The sequence below is a fragment of the Balaenoptera acutorostrata genome, chromosome 11 (assembly GCF_949987535.1).
Source record: "Balaenoptera acutorostrata chromosome 11, mBalAcu1.1, whole genome shotgun sequence".
In the NCBI taxonomy this organism is placed as follows: domain Eukaryota; kingdom Metazoa; phylum Chordata; class Mammalia; order Artiodactyla; family Balaenopteridae; genus Balaenoptera; species Balaenoptera acutorostrata.
The window spans coordinates 68,447,077-68,467,625 of NC_080074.1; the positions used below are offsets into that span (position 1 = coordinate 68,447,077).

The 20,549-nt window shown below is 42.7% G+C and overlaps 1 protein-coding gene across 1 annotated transcript in view; it reads left to right on the forward strand.

Annotated features, from left to right (window-relative positions):
* SLC38A1 (solute carrier family 38 member 1) overlaps positions 1-20,549 on the forward strand; it is a 64,420-nt gene that overhangs the window by 30,277 nt on the left and 13,594 nt on the right. Inside the window, exon 6 of the mRNA XM_007179229.3 lies at positions 19,357-19,430. Within this exon, the coding sequence (XP_007179291.2) occupies positions 19,357-19,430 (74 nt within the window). The remainder of the gene's footprint in view (positions 1-19,356; positions 19,431-20,549) is intronic.

The following is a 20,549-nucleotide window of genomic DNA, read 5'->3' on the forward strand; positions in this document are numbered from 1 at the left end:
AAGCAATTGGATTGTTTAAATCAGTACTCAAATAAGGTTCATATACTACAATTGGTTGTTATGTGGTTTAAGTCTCTTTCACTCTATAGGTTCCCCCACTTTCTTCTGTTCTTTTCTGCGCAATTTATTTGTTGAAGAAACTGGACCATTTGTCCTATAGTGTTTCCCATAATCTGAGTTCTGCTGATTGTATCCCTGTGATGCAAGTTGATTTTTCTGTTTGTTTTGGACTCTTTGATTTTAGAATCTTTCCTTAGATGTCAGGTTATGCTTCTCTGTCTGCTGTATTCAAGAATTGCAGGGTGTGGACTGAAACAAAGCTAATTGGAGCCTGGTACACGTGAGTGGGGTTTGTTGGAAATATCTTCACTAGAAGTGCTGTCAGTAGCCCTTTCCCCTTTCCTTGGGGAACCAGCCATGTCAGTTTCTTCTTGGCTGTTCAGATCACCCAGAGAAGATCTTCCAGTCACCTGCCTGTAGGGTCTGGGCACTGCTGCCATCTTTCTGGGGACCAAGTTGGGGGAAAGGGCTTGGGTGAATATCTCTGTGCATGTGTCCACCCAATCCTAGTTTTCATTACAGAACCCCTCCCTCACAAGTTGTGCTGAGTCCCTCACTCGGAGACTTACATTTTATACTTTGCAGAGAATATATTTTCTGTATATTTATGTATCTTTTGCCACGATGGGAGAGGAGCAGTCACCCTGCTTTACAGAGTAGGTGCCTGGTCTGGGGAATCTAGCTATTTCTTGAAAGAAGTTCAACAGATCCTCTTTATTTTAGCTCATCCTATCCATTGTTCCCTACTTCCAGTAATGCCACCAGGGCCTTTTGGGAATTCTGTGGTGTAAATTGGATTGGTCTTGGCTTTCTCCACTGCCAATTTAAGATTCAGCTCTGTCCACTTTCCAGCTTCTGAATTTTTGTTACTGTTGTCTCTTCTCTCCTGTTTTTACTATCCTAGCAGTTTTATGCCTTAAGAAATCCCTTTACTGGATTATTGGGGCGAGGGGAGCAGGAGTCAATTCTTGTATTCAACCGACCATTCCTGGAATTTGGTTGATTTTCAGTTATACTGGTTCAGGGATAAGTGATCTCTTATCTCATGACCCTTCAGTTTCTGATTGAGACAAAGAATTGGATAAAGGTGACTTTTGTAGTTGCAGGAAGATTTCCTCTGGATAAAACTCTCATAGGTTGTTTGGTTCTTTGCAAGACGCATGAGTAGCAAGCACAACACACCAAACCTTCAGGTTAAAGCTCATGAAGGTAGTTGTATAGAGACCCAAACTTACAAGTTTTTCACAGAATGCAGAACTCTCCTACCTCAGAACAAGGACTCACTCTGTGTTATAAAACCAGCTGCTCCCACAACTGCTCAAGCCAAGAAGCAGTTGGCAGGATGAAGAGAATTCATCTGGTACAGGGCCCCGTTCCAGACTCATATTGGCCAACGCAGAGAAAGAGCCCAAGGCTGTCCAGGCTTCTTTAGAAAAGCAGCTGGGAAGGCTCCTCTGTGTCTCACTGAGGCTGGGTGCTGGGCTGTTGATTGGAGTCATCTGGAAACTTGCTAAGGTGATTTCTTTTTGCTGGATGAGTTTGGGGCTCATTTTTTGGACCTGACTATAATGGCTGTCATTCCTGTTTAACACACATCTGATTCAGTTCGATTCAGTGAATTCAGCCCTATGATAAGAATGCTGTGAGGTTTTGTGTTATCCTAAATCCTGAGGATAATTTTATAATTGCATCTGAGGAACCGGAAGTATGCTAGTGGTGAATCTCAGTGTACAATTGTCCTGAAGGTATATGTTCTCTGTTGGAAGTAAAATGCGGCTGTTCCCTGAGGCAGCAGTTTGGGGATGTGCTGAGGCACAGGTAAGGGTAAAATGCACCAATTGAACTGAGTTTTCCTGAGTGGGATCCAAGGGAAAGGCAACGGGTGCTGAAGAAATCTCTTTTCCACTGCATCCTCCTCTTCTATTGCTACTCTTTTTTCCAGATTCCCCGTAACTCCATCATAGCAAAAGTAGGAATTAAAAGTAAACATTAGCACAGAAGAATGATGGCTTTTGTTTTGTTTGTTATTTCACATTACCATCTCCCCAAATAGGAAAGTTACATTTTCTAAAGATTTCTATTAAACGCATATATTTTATAGAGAATTAATCTCTGAAGGGCATGTGATCTCCTCACTGTGCTAGGTAAATGAGAGGTTTATTACACTGTATGGAATCTGATACAGTAATAAATGCTTTATATTTTCCCATAACTTCTTAGCATGTATCATTATTATTTATTATTATTTTAATCATGTAACCTTTAAGTTTAAAACCGTGAAAAATGAGAATGTAATTCATGACATTGCTGGGAGCTCAAAGAGATGTCATAGTTTATCATAAACACTGAGTTTGTAAACAATCTGTTTGAAATGATAATTGTGAAACAACGTTACAGTCTGAATGGAACAATAGTTTAAATTTTATTTTGGTTGATTATAATTCCTGCCTTTTTTTGGTGTTTTCCATTTTCTTTCTCACTGGGGTAGTGGTTGTGAGAATAAAAAAGATAATGTATCTAAAAGCACACTTTGAAAAGTGGCACGCAAGAAGACATTTACTAGTTAGTACAACCCTGTAGGGCTGCTATAAAAAACTAATGAGTGAGCGTGTGTGTGTGTGTGTGTGTGTGTGTGGGTGTGTGTGTGTGTGTGTGAGAGACGGAGAGAGAGAGAGAGACGGAGATGGAGAGAGTACCAGCAGTGCCTGGTACATAGTAACACTATGTACTAAGTGTTTGTTAAAGTATTAATTAGGTAGTTACCAAATAATAGTTAACATTTATTGAACGGTAACTATATATATCATGTTATCTCATCTAATCCCCACCAACAACATTATGAAGTAAATATTAGCCCCATTTTACAGATGAAGTAACTGAGGCTTAATAACAACTTAGAAAATAGGGGAGCCAGGGTTCCATGTTCCATCCAGGATTTCTTGAGTCTAGAACCTGAGTGATCTAAAACACTATACTGCCTTTAGTGATGCCTTCAGAAGCCAAACTTACATTATTAATGTACTTCTTGAGATAAATTTTATTCTTATCGGTGGATACTTGCAAGTTAGTCTTTTAGCTCTTTAAAATCACGTTGTAAAATCAGTCAGTGTTCCTGAACTATTTTACTACTGTTCCACCAAGAACCGTCACCTTTATTGTAATGAAAATAGTTCAGCAATACCAAGGGTACGAAATTGTGTATCAGGGATGGTCAAGTTCCTGGTCACAGCAAGTACAATACATGCCTCAAGTATATTGTAAAACCAGTAAACTTTTTGAACTGCTTCATATTTGTCATATCTGTGCCTGACTTTGCCTCATGTGCTATTTAAGATTTCCCGCTGCCCTTGAACTTAATTCCTTCCAGGGCTTTAACTAAACTTTTTGTAATTAAGAATTGAAAACCAAGAAATAGCAAAGTCAAATAACACCAAGTTCGTTATTAGGGAATTGGTTAAATAACCATAGTAGTTCCATAAAATGGAATATTAGACTACTATTTAAAGGAATAAAATAGACTTACATGTACTGGTATTGAAAAATTAAAAACAAACAATATTGGGTGGAAGTGAGGATGGGGGTAGATTGCGTATCTGTGCATATATTACACAGACTGTTTGGGAGGGTAAACAAGAAAACTGTTGACAGTGGCTACTTCTGGACGGTGACACAGGGTCTGGGGGTGGAGTGGGAGTAGAAAGTTTATACTCTTTAAAGTATCTTTTTACCATGTGCTTTAGGGGAAGAAACTAGTTGAGAAGACTGTTTTTTAGAGAACTTAAAACCACTGTGATTAGATTTTTCCTCTTTCTCTTTCCTGCAGAAAACTTGAGAAAAAAATATTTTCGGTGTCGCTATTTAGACCACAAGAGCTAGAATGAGCAATCAGTACAGTGCCGCCTGCTCCAAACTGCATTTTCACCACACCTCCCTTCAGACTGCCTCTGCATCAGCTACACCAGCCTCCCTCTCTTCTGTAGGGACCGCCGGCACCGTGCCCATCACCTCGGCCTTTCTGCCACCCCCCTCCCGTGCTGTCCCCGTGCTTCTGAATCCTGACGGTCCCGTAAGACCCAGGTCAGATGCCATCTCCAAAAGTGTTTCTCTGATCCTCCCAGGTGGAAGGAAAGATCTCCCTTCCTTCTCTTTTTGGTGTAGCCTTTATCTTTCTAATAGCAAGTATTACTTCCATTATTTAGGTGTATATATTTTGTTTCCTGTTGAACACTGAGCCCTACAAGGGCAGGATTAATGTCTTCCTTGTCTCTCTCCCCACGACAGGATCTAGAACAGTGCTTGCCTATAGCTGATTCTCAATAAAGTTTCCCTGAAATGAAAGAATATGTAAAAATTAGCATAGTCTTACATAGTCTTTAGGGCAAACAATGGCTCTCATAATTTTGCACACTTATCAGAGGGAAAACATCAACTATGAGGTTTAGTTCACCCTCAGATTTAAAGTAGGCTCTGGAGATGTAATGAAAATTATAGAAGTTTAGGAAGGGACTCACCACCCATTGGTTACTTTCCTGGGAATGCCTCCTTCATTTGAAAATTCAAAATAGTTAGAGAATGTTAAGGAATACTGTACGAGGTTAGCACTGCATTGCTAAAAGGGCGTTTGTTGCTAAATTGCTGTTTGCAAAAAGGACAGTAATTGTCATTGTCAGTTTACAGCAATTACCTTCACTTTGTGGTGGATTGTTTGTTCCAATTGTAGGTGAATTCTTCTCTCTCTCTCAATATTTACCTTTGTGGACCATTATCACTTATCATTATCCTACCACCAAAAAGATGCAACATTGTGTTGTCCATAATCACAGTGTTTACAAACAAATCAGTAAATAGCCATGCCGGTAAAGATAAATCTATAAAATGAGGACTCTATAAACAAAGATCAGACTACCAGGTGCCTTCTCTCTTTAATTTCTGTGTTTTACAATTCAGCCTGCATAAGGGGTAGGCAGATATGGAATTAGAACAACAGAGCCATCAACACATTGCCCTAAGTCCTGTTCAGATATTATAGTTATTTGATCGTTACTATCGTGTCACAAAAATGGGCTTCTTGTTCTTTCAAGAGGTTTGCAGTCTCAGATAACTGCCTCAGCATAGCTCTCTGGAGTTTCTAAATCATTTTCAGCAAATTCTACCAAATTGGAGTGAGATTGCAGTGTACCTTTGCAAATACTCTGCATGTTCTTGAACTGTCATTGCTCTGTTACTTTCCATATATTCCCAAAAGTTTGAATCACACCCACCAAGGTGATAATTTTGCTTTTAGCAGGAACAGAGACGGTTTGTGTGATATCTCTCAAGTCATTCCTGGTAAATGTTAAGTTGTCTTCTCTGTGGGCTCCTAAGCAGGCAATTCTTTGCCTCCTAAGGAAAGACCAAATTGGATTTTGTGATACCAAAACAGGGCGATGAAGAGGAAGTCAATAGGAAACGCTGCCCTTCTGATGATCCGAGGAGGTCCCTGGGTAGAGGCGCACTCGTCTTACGTCGGTCACTTACTTGTTTTCAAAATTCTCCGAGTTATAGTCTCCGTTCCTTAGAAATGCTTTGAAGAGAAAATTGTTGTCCTTCAGCTGGCAGCAAAAATCATTGGCATCAGAGCCTCTTGTTTGGGAATAATAACACTGGAAGGGGAGCAATGGCACATTCAGGCTTGCCAGCATTAGAAATACATGTAGAAAGGACAGCGGCAGTGCCATTGAACTCTATTGAAATTCACTGGATGAAGAACTTTTCAGAAATGGGCAAATAGGAAAGGGGGAAGGGGTGTTGTGCTAAAAAATGAGTGCCTGTTTTGTAAACAGAGTTGGCAAGTGTAGGCGATGGGTCCCACCCACTGTTTTTAAAAGTTGAGCAGTTATGCTTAGTTGATGAGTCATCTGATATGTGTCTGATAAGGGGGTTCCAAGAAATCGATTCTCTTGGCCCCAGAGACGTAGGAGTGTGGTGTGTGTGTGTGTGTACGAATGTGCAAGAGCGTGTACACTGAGCTCACTCAGTCCTGCCTGTGCTGTGTTGCATCGGGTGCCCCGGTACTACCCAAGGACAGCAGCGTGGCCCCCATTTTGGAGCCCCGTGTTTTTCTTAGTCTGCAAGAGGCAACTTAACTAAACTGTCTAAGGTTTTAACAGTACTGTTCACGGCCGTGATGTGTAGAATGCCTTTAACATTTACTCTTCTGGGTTACAGTAGGACAGATGTGTATCTGCACAGTAGATCCAAATAGTCCAGAAATTTGGATTTTCAAGAGTAGCTCGAACTTTTCTTACTCATAGAGTGGTAGTTGGTTTAGTAGATTAGAAAACTGCCCTGATGTGGGCCAATTAGTTTTTTTTTGGTTGTTGTTGTTTTTTTGGTTTTTTTAAAATTATTTAATTATTTATTTATTTTTGGCTGTGTTGGGTCTTCGTTTCTGTGCGAGGGCTTTCTCTAGTTGTGGCGAGCGGGGGCCACTCTTCATCGCGGTGTGCGGGCCTCTCACTGTCGCGGCCTCTCTTGTTGCGGAGCACAGGCTCCAGACGCGCAGGCTCAGTAGTTGTGGCTCACGGGCCCAGTTGCTCTGCGGCATGTGGGATCTTCCCAGACCAGGGCTCGAACCCGTGTCCCCTGCATTGGCAGGCGGATTCTCAACCACTGCGCCACCAGGGAAGCCCGGCCAGTTAGTCTTGCTTTGTTCTATGGCCACACGCTTCACCTTTCATCAGGCACATGGTATTAATGATCTACATCTGTATCAGGGTCGGCAGACTATAGCCCAAAAACCAACGCCACTTGCAGCCTCTGTTTGTATGGCTTTTACTTTTTTAAAGGGTTAAAAAAAAGAAGGTAGTTATAAAGTATACATTGTTTCATGGAATCTTTATAACAACCCTATTTATCATCCCCATTTTACGGATAAAGAAGCTATGATTCACAGAGGCTGAGTAACTTGCCCAGGATGACACCAGTTGGGGGTGGGATGGGGGAAGGGAGGGCAACAAAGGTGCATTCCTCTTAACTCTCCCATCTCTCCTTAAATGTGCGTTGTTACCATGGAAACAGAGTTGGAAAGTGTGAATGGAGCCCGTAATCCATCATTCCTACTGGAATGGAAGTCCAAAATGCCCACCAAGTACAGCATGTTCCTTTACCTAATGGTTATATGGAACTCTTGTCACTCAGGAGTCACATCTTTAGAGTGTGATAAAGGGGGCATCGTTTTGAAAGGTAAGGATCTAGGTTTGAGGAGAAGGGAAACCAGTGATCCTTGTAGAATGGAAGAAGAGGAAGGAAGCCATGTCTAGAGTTATAAATGGAGTGCCCACAAAACCCACAGCCTTCTACCAAGGGCTGTAGGCAAAAACAGGAAGTGGTGGTGGCATCTGGCTTTCTTTCCTGCTGGTACAACTTCCTCGTTTAAACTCAGCCCTCCTCCTATCTTTCTTAACTTCTCAAAGCATCAACTAAACTGATAAATTCGATTTCTCTCCGCAAATCTCTTTTAAACACTTCTTTCTCTTTAGGATTATATTAGATATTATTTGGTTTGGTCACCAGCGATGCGTATTCCTTTCCTCAGACAAAACAAAATATCTAATCAATAGTGAGGCTAGTTCAAGAGAAACTTTGCAGCACAGAAGTTCGATTTGCCTACAAGGAAAGAAATGGAATTGTATACAAATAATTGATCCTCACCTGTTCCCTGCCCAGCCTTTAAAAACCATCCCTTTCATTCTCTAGTTCAATTTGTAAATATTACAAATAATCACATGCTACTAGATCCTAGTGTGCTGGTCCTCTGACCCTCAGAATGTTGAAATTTAATTAGGGTGTAGTGACTAAGAAGTCCGCTTTGGGTCTGAATAATTAGATGTTTCTGCTCCTTTCCATAAGCATTTCTTGAGCTCCTTAAATGAAATAGGGACTATATTGATGAGCTTGGGGCTTAAATAAACGCACACACGCCAAAAAGGGTTTGGAATAATAATACTTTTCATTTGAAAGGTTCCTTTATTTTTCATTTTAATAGTGTTACTGTAAAAGTAAGATAATCATTAAAGACCGTTTTGAAAATGCATAAAATAAAGTATAAAGAAATCACCCAAAGTCTTACTGTTAAAACAGGCTCTGTTAACATTTTGATATATTTGACTCTAAGTTTTTTGTCTTCTGCTTGGGTCTTGCTTTTTTTTTTTTTTTTTTTTTTTATTTATTTATTTTTGGCTGTGTTGGGTCTTCGGTTCGTGCGAGGGCTTTCTCCAGTTGCGGCAAGCGGGGGCCACTCTTCATCGCGGTGCGGGGACCGCTCTTCATCGCGGTGCGCGGGCCTCTCTCTATCGCGGCCTCTCCCGTCGCGGGGCACAGGCTCCAGACGCGCAGGCTCAGCAATTGTGGCTCACGGGCCCAGCTGCTCCGTGGCATGTGGGATCTTCCCAGACCAGGGCTCGAACCCGTGTCGCAGATTCTCAACCACTGCGCCACCAGGGAAGCCCTTGGGTCTTGCTTTTTACACTGGCATTCTTCCGTGGACATTTGACTTTGGCAGACAATAGAGCATGGTGGGTAAGGACTCGAGTCAGACTACCAGGGTTTGAGGGCTCTGATGCCCACTTTGTGACCTTGGACAAAATACTCAACCTCTCTGAACTTCAGTTTCCTTATCTGTAAGGTAGGTAGTAATAGTACTACTCATAAGTAAAATATTGTAAAAAGTGCTTAGTGTGGGCCCAACATAGTGAATACGCTTAAATTTATTATTAGTGGTGATCAATAAAGTGTTTTATTAATTATACTGAATTCTCATTGAAGTAAATGAAAGCTCTAGGAGTACATTTGTATATAAAAGATAATTTTGAATTTGTCAAAATATTTATAATTTCCCCCATGAATTAGAGTCTCAGAACAGCTTGTCCCCCTCTCCTAATGTTCAGGCGCGTCTTCTTCCATCTAAGCTCTTGTTAAATGAACCTTCTCTGTGTGCCCTTTCCTCTCCACGTAAGCCTCTCCCACTGGCACCCCCAGGAACAATTCTGCACCACCTACCTGCACGTACCCTCCAAACACCCCGCTTCTGACTGCAGTCTCCTCTACTTCCCTCCAAGGGCTCCCCCTTGGATATTCCCACTGTGCCTGGCCTTAAATGTCACTGAGGACCTCTGTGCTTCCTCCCCTGTCCAGCTTAGATGCCACGGTCCTTCCCTTAAACCCCTTCAGGTCTTCCCCACACCTGAAATTCCCTTCCTCTACTGGTGCTCTGTCACACGAGCCCGGAAAAGCCCTGAATCTGCGCTCTCTCATCATACAGATGGGTGACACTTTAACTTCATCCTCAGTGAGCTCTCCAGCCCTTCCTTCATCCCCCGCCGGCACTCTCTTCAGCAGTGTTTTTAAATCTTTATTCGCTTCATAGAGATATTTCTCATAGGAAGAATAGGGGTGCAATGGAAGAGCAGGAGGGTGAGTGGAGATAAGAGGTGAATGAGAAAGTGGGGAGAAAAGTGCAGGAGGGCAGAGACAGCCTGGAAATGTGGAAGAAAGGGAGGAGGTAGAAGAGAGCTTGGGAGAGACCCGCACCCCGGGGAAGGACTGGAGAAAGATGATTGGCTGGAAAACAGAATGTTTCCTACCATTTGTCCAATTGCCTTGTCCTGGGGTTTTACATTTCCTTGCAGATGATCAGCATCTATGTCTGTGAGTTTGGGAGTGAGGGGCTGTGGTTTGGTGGGAGATGATGTTAGATAAAAGCAGAACGATCAACAAAGACCACTTTTCCTCCAGCAAGGTAGTTTTTATGTGGGCTCTTCTAATCATGAGGATGGTAAAAGTTTTATATTTTTTAATCAAATAATTCATTCATTCATCAAATATTTATTGGTACATTTTATGTGCCAGACACTCTCCCAGGCACTGAGGATATCAAAGAATATAGAAACAAAGGTACTTGCATGATTAAATAGCATTAGAACGTTAGGATGCTTTTCAATTCAAGAAGGATTTTGCGGGCACCAAGGGGCGGAGCATGGGTGCTCTGGCCCTGCCTCGAGTGCCAGCACGCATCTGCAGAGCGCTATGTCTCAGAGACACCCGTGAGCGCAGGCTGAGCGCAGTGGGAGCTGTGGCCACGTGAAGCCTCGGTGTAGAGATGCTGCTGAGACCAGCCTTTCCTAAATGACTTGGTCTGTCTTGGTCTCAGAGAAAAACACCAGCTTGTCAGTCGGTTCTTGGGCAGGGGATCTCCAGAACTCAAAGGAAGCTTGTGTAATTTTCTGGTGAGAAAAAGAAGAGGAACTACGGTAATGATTCACGTAGTAATTGCTTACTTGGATGGAGTGCCTCCCATGTGATAAGAGAGAGTTGCTCATCCCTCCCTTCTAGCTCTTTCTTCTTTAATCTTTTTTTTTTAATTAATTAATTTATTTATGGCTGAGTTGGGTCTTTGTTGCTGCTGTGGGCTTTCTCTAGTTGCGGTGAGTGGGGGCTACTCTTCGTTGCGGTGCACAGGCTTCTCATTGCGGTGGCTTCTCTTGATTCGGAACACGGGCTCTAGGTGCGCGGGCTTCAGTAGTTGTGGCACGTGGGCTCAGTAGTTGTGGCTCGCAGGCTCTAGAGCGCAGGCTCAGTAGTTGTGGCGCACAGGCTTAGTTGCTCCGCGGCATGTGGGATCTTCCCGGACCAGGGCTCGAACCCGTGCCCCCTGCATTGGCAGGCGGATTCTTAACCACTGTGCCACCAGGGAAGCCCTCTTCTTTGATCTTGACCCTCTCCCAGTTTCTGCCTTCTCAGATGAACAGCCCCTACTAGCTTGGAATGTTATTAATGAATTCTTCCCCTTGGACCTTCTCCCAGGAGGATGCAGTGGTCCTGTGTTCCTAGAGGAGCATGCCTCACCAGCGTAGACCTGACTCACCCCTGCTGTGGGCTCCGGGGCCACTGGAGCTCTGCTGAGATGCCTGCGCCCACCCTTGGTTACCGATGTTCCATTTTCTTCTCAAAGCAGAACTAAAAAGAGACAAGAAATTACCAGAAGCCTAGCTTTTTCCTAAGAACCTGCAGAAAGAGCTGTGCCCTAAGGTTGGGAGTGCAGGTGGAGGACAGATCAGCTAAAAGTAGGCCCCAGATACACTTTGCTAGGCCCAGCTCAGCTCCTTGTTTGGGCTGAAATGACGACGAAAAGGAAGATTACAGCTGTGCTCTTAGGATTTGGGATGGAGGGCTTGGCCTAGGGATTCACAGGGTTTCAGCCTATCTCAACCAGGTGTCAGGGTCTCCCAAACGATCTCAGGCCTTGCCCTTGGCTCCACTCACGGCACCCTGTCAACCAAGACCATTTATTTGGAAAACCCAGCCCCTCCCAGTTAGACGTTGACCCCATTGCTCCTTGCTGAGCTGTATTGTTGATTTGTAGTTCAGAGGTACAAAATTAGTTGATAATTAGACTGTTACTTGATGTCACCAGCCTGAAATGCAATCACCTGGTAAGAAATAAAACAAGCATCTCTGGACATTATTAAAAAAAAAAACTTTTATACTTTCAACCAGGTTTAGAAGATGAAGGATTATATAGTGTGGTGAGCCTTTGGTCCCTTTTGGAAGGAAAGATATGGCGGTGTGGGGAAGGGTGTGGAGTTGAAAATAATTTAAAAATATATATCCTGGTGAGGTAAGTAATGCTCTACTACCCTTAGGAAGCAGACAGGACTCGCTCTCACACTGAGAGCCGGTCAGGGACTCACAGGAATGGTAATGGTTCAGCTGTAAATGCTTCCCTTCTGTGCAGTCTCACCTGGACAGCGGTGGGATCCATGTCGCAGGTATTCACGCTGAATACCTGCAGGCGGCTGGCGGGCGATGTGGTGGCGCTGGTTCGGAGGCTGTGAGAAACAGAAACACTGAGATGGATACGCCAGGGGACCAGAGCTGGCAGCTTCACATCCTGCCTGCTCCAGGTGCCGTCCATGTACCAGCAGCATCAGTACTACCTGCGAGCTTGGGAGGAATACAGAACCTCAGGTCCCATCCCAGACCTACGGGATGAGAATCTTCATTTTAACAAGATCCTAAGGAGATACGTATATACACATTGAAATTTGAGAATAGCTGCTTTAAACTCTGGCAAAGGAGAGGACGGGGAGAGTCATGCTGGGAGGGTTGGTAAGGGCTCTCTCTTTTTTGAGAGGAGTGGGTCCTGGAAGAGTTGAAAGCCCTCACCTGCGTGGCAGCCTTGAACACCCCCATCTGAGCTATTTCTGGATCCGCAGCGGTGACGGCTGCTTCATCTTCACCTCTTTCAAGGGCTCTGACGCTCGGTTGAAGGATGTCGTATGATTTCTCGTTATATAGCTGGCTGTTAAAAGATAGTCTCATCTCCCATACAGTGCTGTGAGGTTGGGTTTTTTTCTTTTTTCTTTTTTTTTTTTTTTGAGACATAATTTATAAAATTTCCCAATTTAAAGGATAGGATTTGATGAGTTTACCCAAATAGAGTTGTGGAATCACCACCACAACCATGGTATAGAACATTTCAATCACCTTAAGTGTGTTGGTTCCATTTATTGTCACAGCTTTCCATTTCATTAGCATAAAATACTTCAAAAAATGAAATTTTTTATAACATTATCCATATAATCTTTGGGTAAATTATAGAAGAACAAGAATCATAGTCCTATCAATAGGATTCAAAACAATGACAGATAAATGTTTTTAAGATGTTTAGATGTTCATTGTTTTTATGTGTGAGTCAAAATTTTCTTGCAGCAAATAGAGTAAAAATATCTAGGAATATTTAAGAAATCACGGAGGGACTTCCCTGGTGGCACAGTGGTTTACAATCTGCCTGCCAATGCAGGGGACACAGGTTCGAGCCCTGGTCCGGGAAGATCCCACATGCCGCAGAGCAGCTAAGCCCGTGGGCCACAACTACTGAGCCTGCACTCTAGAGCCTGTGAGCCACAACTACTGAAGCCCTTGCACCTAGAGCACATGCTCCACGACAGGAGAAGCCACTGCAATGAGGAGCCCGTGCACCGCAACGAAGAGGAGCCTCCACTCACGGCAACTAGAGAAAGCCCGCGCGCGGCAATGAAGACCCAAACGCAGCCAAAAGTAAATAAACAATTTTTTTAAAAAAGCATATGAATTTAAAAAAAAAATCATGGAGTATTGCCAGAGGACTGGAAATGGGCAAATTTCATCCCAGCTTTCAAAAGTAGTAAGAAGTATATCCCAAGCATTATTCTAGAGCAGATTATTAAATAGCTTATTTACATGAAATTACTGCAGAAAATACTGCTCCCTGGGGGCAAATAATGTTTTCCTAAATAGTCTTACTAACCTGACTTCATGTCTTGAGATAAGAGTGAACTGGTATAATAAGAACCTGCTGTATAAATAAATTAATTAAATTAAATTTAAAAATTCAAGAAAAATAAAAATACAAATAAATTCTTTTTCAGGAAAAAAAAAAAGAGTGAACTGGTAGGTCACCAAACTGGCTTAAGCAGAGTGTACCTTGATTTTAGCAAGATATTTGGCAGTCTCACGTGGCTTACAAATGAGATTCTAATCTTTGTAAATTCACTTATACTTAGCTAAGAGTCAGCTATGTGCTGTGTTTGGTATTGGAAGTAAACAGGTAAGTAGGACAGGCCATGACTGTGAATTAAACCATCGTGGCCTGTCCTACAGTCTAGTGGTGAAGAAACATAATAAAGTAATAGAACAATAAGATACCTCTGGCTGCTGGATGGAGGATGGATGAGAGGGGTCAAGAAAAGGGAAACAGGTTATCACAGTTGCCCAGAAATTAAAGATGACAGTGGCTTGGATTAGAGTAGTGGCTGTGGAGATGGAAAAAAAAGAAGCGTATGGATTTGGGATATATTTTAGAGGCAGAAATGATAGGACACTTGCCAGTGAATTAGAGATGAGTGATGAGTGAGTAGATGAGAAGTCAGGGATGACCTCCAGGTGTCTAACCGGAGCAGTTGGCTGGACAGTGGGCCATTTTCCAGATGGTCTTGTTCCATTCAAAAAGAACCAGTGACTTGGATGAAGGCAGACTCAAGATAGGAAGCTGGATGAGGTAGTTGATACATAAGTAAAAAGGATCAACAATTTAAAAAATATCACAAGACTGGAAAGATAAATGGTAATGAAAATAAGTGCAGAGCCTTATACTTGGCTTAAAAAAAAAAAAAGAAGTACACAGGATGGAACCAGGAAGACTGACCTAACAGCAGTTCCCCCAGAAGCTCAACAAGAATGAAAAGTGTGACTTGCTTCCATAAAAATGAAAACCAAAATAGTTTGCCTTAAAAGAAGCAGGATGACTACTGGGCATATACCCAGAGAAAACCGTAATTCCAAAAGACACATGCGGGCTTCCCTGGTGGTGCAGTGGTTGAGAATCTGCCTGCCAATGCAGGGGACACGGGTTCAAGCCCTGGTCTGGGAAGATCCCACATGCCGTGGAGCAACTAAGCCTGTGTGCCACAACTACTGAGCCTGCGCGTCTGGAGCTTGTGCTCTGCAACAAGAGAGGCCGCGACAGTGAGAGGCCCACGCGCCGCAATGAAGAGTGGCCCCCGCTCACCGCAACTAGAGGAAGCCCTCGCACAGAAACAAAGACCCAACACAGCCAAAAATAAATAAATAAAAACTAAAAAAAAAAAGACACATGCACCCCCGTGTTCATTGCAACACTGTTTACAGTAGCCAGGTCACGGAAGCAACCTAAATGCCCATCAACAGACTAATGGATAAAGAAGATATGGTACATATATACAATGGAATATTACTCAGCCATAAAAAGGAACGAAATTGGGTCATTTGTAGAGACATGGATGGACATAGAGGCTGTCATACAGAGTGAAATAAGTCAGAAAGAGAAAAATATCGTATATTAACGCATATATGTGGAATCTAGAAAAATGCTACAGATGAACCAGTTTGCAAGGCAGAAGTAGAGACACAGATGTAGAGAACAAACATGCACAGCAAGTGGGGAAAGCAGGGGTAGGGGGGTAGGGTGGAATGAATTGGGAGATTGGGATTGACATATATACACTAATATGTATAAAGTAGAAAACTAATAACTAATAGATAACTAACCTGCTGTATAAAAAAATTAAAGCAAAAAAGGCATACAGATGGCCAAGAGGCACATGAAAAGATGCTCAACATTACTAATAAAAAGAATAAAAAAAAAAAAGCAGGATGCCCAACTCAAGTTAATAATCTTACTGTGCTTTGCACTGTCTGGATCAAAACTAATGTGAGGGGGGGCTTCCCTGGTGGCGCAGTGGTTGAGAATCTGCCTGCCAATGCAGGGGACACGGGTTCGAGCCCTGGTCTGGGAAGATCCCACATGCTACGGAGCAACTAGGCCCGTGAGCCACAACTACTGAGCCTGCACGTCTGGAGCCTGTGCTCCGCAGCAAGAAACGCCGCAATAGTGAGAGACCCGCGCACCGCGATGAAGAGTGGCCCCCGCTTGCCACAACTAGAGAAAGCCCTTGCACAGAAACGAAGACCCAACACAGCCAAAAATAAATAAATAAATATTAAAAAAAAAAAAACTAATGTGAGAGCATCGTGCTTTTCTTGGCACCCAGCCGTTAAAAAGGATGGTTGAGAAACTGGACCACGACTGAGCTTTAAACAGCTGAACACGCCATCACAGGATGAACAGCTGAAAGTACTGGAGAAGTTTAAGTTAAAGAGCACCACCTTAAAATGAGCACCGTCAGATGGACCTTTAGGTGGAAGAGGGGTTAGATTTCAAGTAGATTCAAGTAGGTCCAGAGGGTCAAATAAGGACCCAAAAATAAACGTAGCAGCAGTAGTTTCAGCTCAGCCTCAGTTCCAGTGCACAGCACTTTTCAGAAGCAGGATGGGTTGCATATGTGTCCCCTGACAGAAGACTTTGCAGACCTGGATGCCTGTGTGTTGGCACAGAGCACAGAGGTTTCCCATCCTGCCTGAAAAGCTGGCCAGGGTAGTCTCTGAAGGTCTCTCCCCAGTCCAGGAGTCTAGAATTCTGTTTCCTAACCAGCCTCTTTCTTCTCAGGGGACACAAAATCTACTGGAATGTCCCTGCACCACGTTTTTCAAAGTATCGCTGACACATGAGGGTTCTCAAAATCCCTGAACACATTCTTTGCAAGACTAACTCTCCCGCCACTGCTTCCCCAGGGCCCATGTTCAGTCATATGTTCTATGTCCCCTTCTCTTCAAGGCTGAACATCAGTCTGAACTATTAATACCTTGACAACTCGGTTGCCTGTTGTTGAGGTTTGGTTCCCGTTGAAACATGCCTTTTTCAGCGAGCAGCTTTTGCCCCAACCATATGAAAACTTTTGGTCAGTGGTTAGCAGTGTGAAAGCTTACGTGATACCCAGATGAAATGAAAAAAATGAATCACTTCTGTTCCTCTTAGCATAGGAATACCAGCTTATGTTTCTCCTCCAGGAAACCAAACTATATGTACAAATATTTACTTGGGTAAATAGGGGCACAATCATGCTCAGAATAGAAGAAATGTTCAAATAAGTCCTTAGTCTCACGAGTCATTCTCCCTGCTCTTTCTTTTAGATGTCAGCTCCAACTGGATCCTCTTAAACTATTCTAGGATCTGTGATAACCAATCCGATATTTTATTGCTTCTTTCTAAGAATCTAAATAGGGAGATATACTTTTCTAAATTTTAATTCCATTAATGCTAGATTCTGTTATAGGCTAAAGCAGTCATAGAATTTTACATACAGAAGTTGCCTTTTAGTGACCTGATAGAAAAAGGTTTTTGCTTTATATTAGTTTTCAGTCTTGGAAGGGAAGGTCTATATGTTGGGAGGGATGGAGAAAAGGGTCTTCAGGGATTGGCTGTCGGACTTACTATGGGTCGTTTGGCCGGGGGTGCGGCGTGATGTCTTTCAGACGTGGGAGCAAGGGGCTTGTTGTCATCTCTGTGGAAGGATCTCATTCTGCTGTTGTTAAGTGTGGGGAAGGAGATGGGTGAGCTCCCTGCTGAAATCTTCCCTGATCAACACTTTTCTCCCACTTGGGAAAGAAAAAGAGGTGAGACGAGTTTATGAAGAAATCCTTTCTCTTTTGCCAAGGGCCACAGGCCAGCTGAGTATCATCTACAGAGAAGCCCACCCAAAAGAATGGCTCAGAGCCGCTACGTGCAAGAACATGTGGTCTCAGGGCTACTAGCTGGGGGAACAGATGTTTCCGTAGAATGTTTCTTTTGCTACTGAGGACCCACTTCTCCCTGGCTGAGGGCCTTTGGTTACCCATTAGGTAGATGTTAGTAATTATCCCTCCTACAACGTACATATTTCGAAAGGTCGTACTCTTCACTCATTAGCCTGGGGCCCAGTGGTGATATGTCCTCTCCTCCCCAGGTCAGTCCCAGGAGAGTCAGTTCAACAGAGGACAGGGTCACTTCAGAAGAGCCCATGGCTAATCCTCAAATGGCATCCATTCCATCCCCAGTTGGTAGCCCAGGATCTTCTGTGCCACAGAAATCCCCTGTGGCCTGTCACAGGCACATGTGGAAGTTGCCACTTAGGGTTCAGTATCAACATGAGTGAACTCTGAGTGAAACTCAAGGCTTGCTTCCTTAACATAAATATTATAAGATGAAGGAAAAATCATACCACAGATGTGTCCTGTCTCTTACTCTCTGGCAGAGCATAGCAAATCATGTTCCATTACAGATCTCAAAACTGCTGGATTGCTTAGTAAATGCTGGCTCTCAGTTTTTCGTGTCCCTTAACCAGAATAGGTAATAAGGGACTTACCCTCTTATTCGCCCTCTTACTCAGGGATCTGAGTCAATATATGTCCGAATGTACTTCCTTACAATCATATCTTAACCTAAATTCCCCTTTATTAGCTGGTCAGTTGGACCTTCACCTGAAGAGTTAGATTTTCCATTCTTTCTCCCAGTGTTTGTTTTACCTCTGCCGAGCCCTGTCACTCTTATGGTTTCTGGCCAGTCTCTGGCGGTCTGTCTGCTCTGCCCTTGGCTGTCTGTACTCCCCCGTTTATTTACCCATGGTTGAAACAGAGGAGAAACAAAATGCCGAGAGACAAGAGAAAGCTAAGAAGCAGTGTTTCTGCCTGGGGCAAGGGAAGGTACCTGAGGAGGTGACATCTGAGCGATGGCTCAGCAGGTGTGCGGAGGGGGGGAAGGGCTGGGAAGAGGCCCACGCAGAGAGGACTGCACAAGGCGCCAAGCACCGCTCAGCAGTACTTGCTAGAAAAATAATTGCCTTAATTACTCAAACATGGAATCAATTGCAGTAATGCATTGTTCCTGGGACATATTTCCCTACATCAGGAAGTGAGCGGTCTCATCTAGGGGACTGGAATTTAGTTCTTTAAATAAATAAGCTTTATTTGCAATTCTTAGGTCTGTTTTAACCAAATGATTCAGAAATAATCTATGCCATCTCCCACATCATTTTAACTGTGCTTTTTCTCGAGGAAGGTTTGATAATGAGCCAGATGTACTAAAACAAAAACAGGAGTTCGTCGTTCAACAAAGTCTTTTCATTCCGCTTGATTGTCCAACTTTTCCCATCCGTTAAGAGAGGGAAACTTATTATTATTTTAAGAGGAACCAGGTGCAGAAAAAAGTGAATTATCTCAGTGGTCTAATGTATAGATTCAAAGATAGCCATAGAGTAATTAGGTGGAAAGAACCTAGACACTGTTTGGCCTTCTGTTATAGACGAGGGATGGGAGACATCAAGCAAGGTGCCCACAGTCACATGGTCCTGGACCTAAGGGTCACTGCACGCCTTTCCCTCAACATCCCCACTCACCCCACTCCCACCCTCTCCCCCCTTTCTCACACTTCCTCACGGGGGTGTCACAGCAAGTGTACCATAGACCACAAAAGCTTTCTTTCACAATGTTGTTTTAAAGTCACCTCAACTGAAATGATCCCAGAGAGCTATTTCTGTTTACACTTAGGATTATGTAAAGCATTTGAATTCTTGGAGTTACATCCTAATGAGCAGTTCTTTACTTGGTAGAACGTTTTTATTGAGGATGTTAAGGAGGGTGTGACTAATAGGTTCCAGTATCTGGATCCTGTCAATGAATAGTGTTAACCGTATAACATATAAATCAGCCTTGGCCTTTCTGTTGGTTTGGGCAAAAAGTTTATTTGGGTTTTTCCGTAACGTGTTAACACAAAACCTGAACGAACTTTTTGGCCAACCCAGTGCAACGTAAGGTCAGAGTCTGTGTTCTTTATAGTTATCACAAGACTTATTTTCTTTGCTTTAGGGTACTTTTGACTTCAGTAACACTGCTGTCTATATATTCAATCAACCTTCTGTTGATCTGTTCAAAGGAAACAGGTAAGCTGATAGCACGTGGAGTTTTGTAAAGCCAGGGTAGTTGATTCTCATGGTGATATTGTGAACAAATGATACTCTCCCTCTTCAGCAACTTGATTATTAAAGAAAAACAGTACTTTGACCTGTGGTCACTGGAAGACCTATAGAGGAATTTACCTAGAGAAATAGATAGAGCGACATATAAGTTAACTTGTTACGAACAATGAGCAAATAACGTTGCCATTTAAAGAGAACCCTCAATTATACCTGGTTTTCTAGTTTAAGATGACTTCATTTTAAAGGCCTCGGCTTTTTCCTTAGGTCTTTATAAAATCAGATCCCATGTTTTTATATTATAGCCTCCAAGGTTTCAAAAGTAAACAGAGCTTTCATTCTCTTTCGTGCATATTCCAAGGAGAAAATGTGATTCCCAATGCAATGTGGGAGTGAGTGTGCTGTGAAAAGACTTCAGGTTCTCTGGGCAGTGTAATACCTGAAGTGTTTATTCTCTGTTCCTGGGACACTGGATTACGTTTGTAATACTTTGACTTTTACTTTAGCTAAAACCACATTGGCCGACTATTATTGTATGTAGATGACTCCATTTAACTGGAACATTTTGTAATAAACTGCAGATCTAACCATTGTCTAGTTTAAACACCAGTCTTATGAGAGAATAAACAAAAGTTTAATTATAGTCTGACCCATATTGCTTCCTGTGAACCTTTTGAAAAACGTGAGCTGAACTGTTACAAAGAAATATAAACCCATTTTCTTAAATGAATGGCTTAACATTTTAGTATTTATTGACATGAGCCGGCTGAACACTGTAGAATTTTGCTATGGCCAAATTATTCTCTTGACAGAGTTACCTGCTTCCCTCTTTTGTGAGCTGCAAATCTCTGAACTAAATTTTATCAAAGGTCAGAATTCTGATGTCGTGGTTATTACATGTTTCTAAGCTTGTTACTATATTTAGGACCCATGAGGCATTGTTGGAATATTACTAAGATAATTCCTTGTTAGCCTAATCAGTTCAGGTAATTCATTCAAAAGGAACTTTTCTTCCCAAGCATCAGGATTTTTATTTTTAAATCAAATTTTTATTTTAATGATACACACCAGACCTGAGAATAAGAT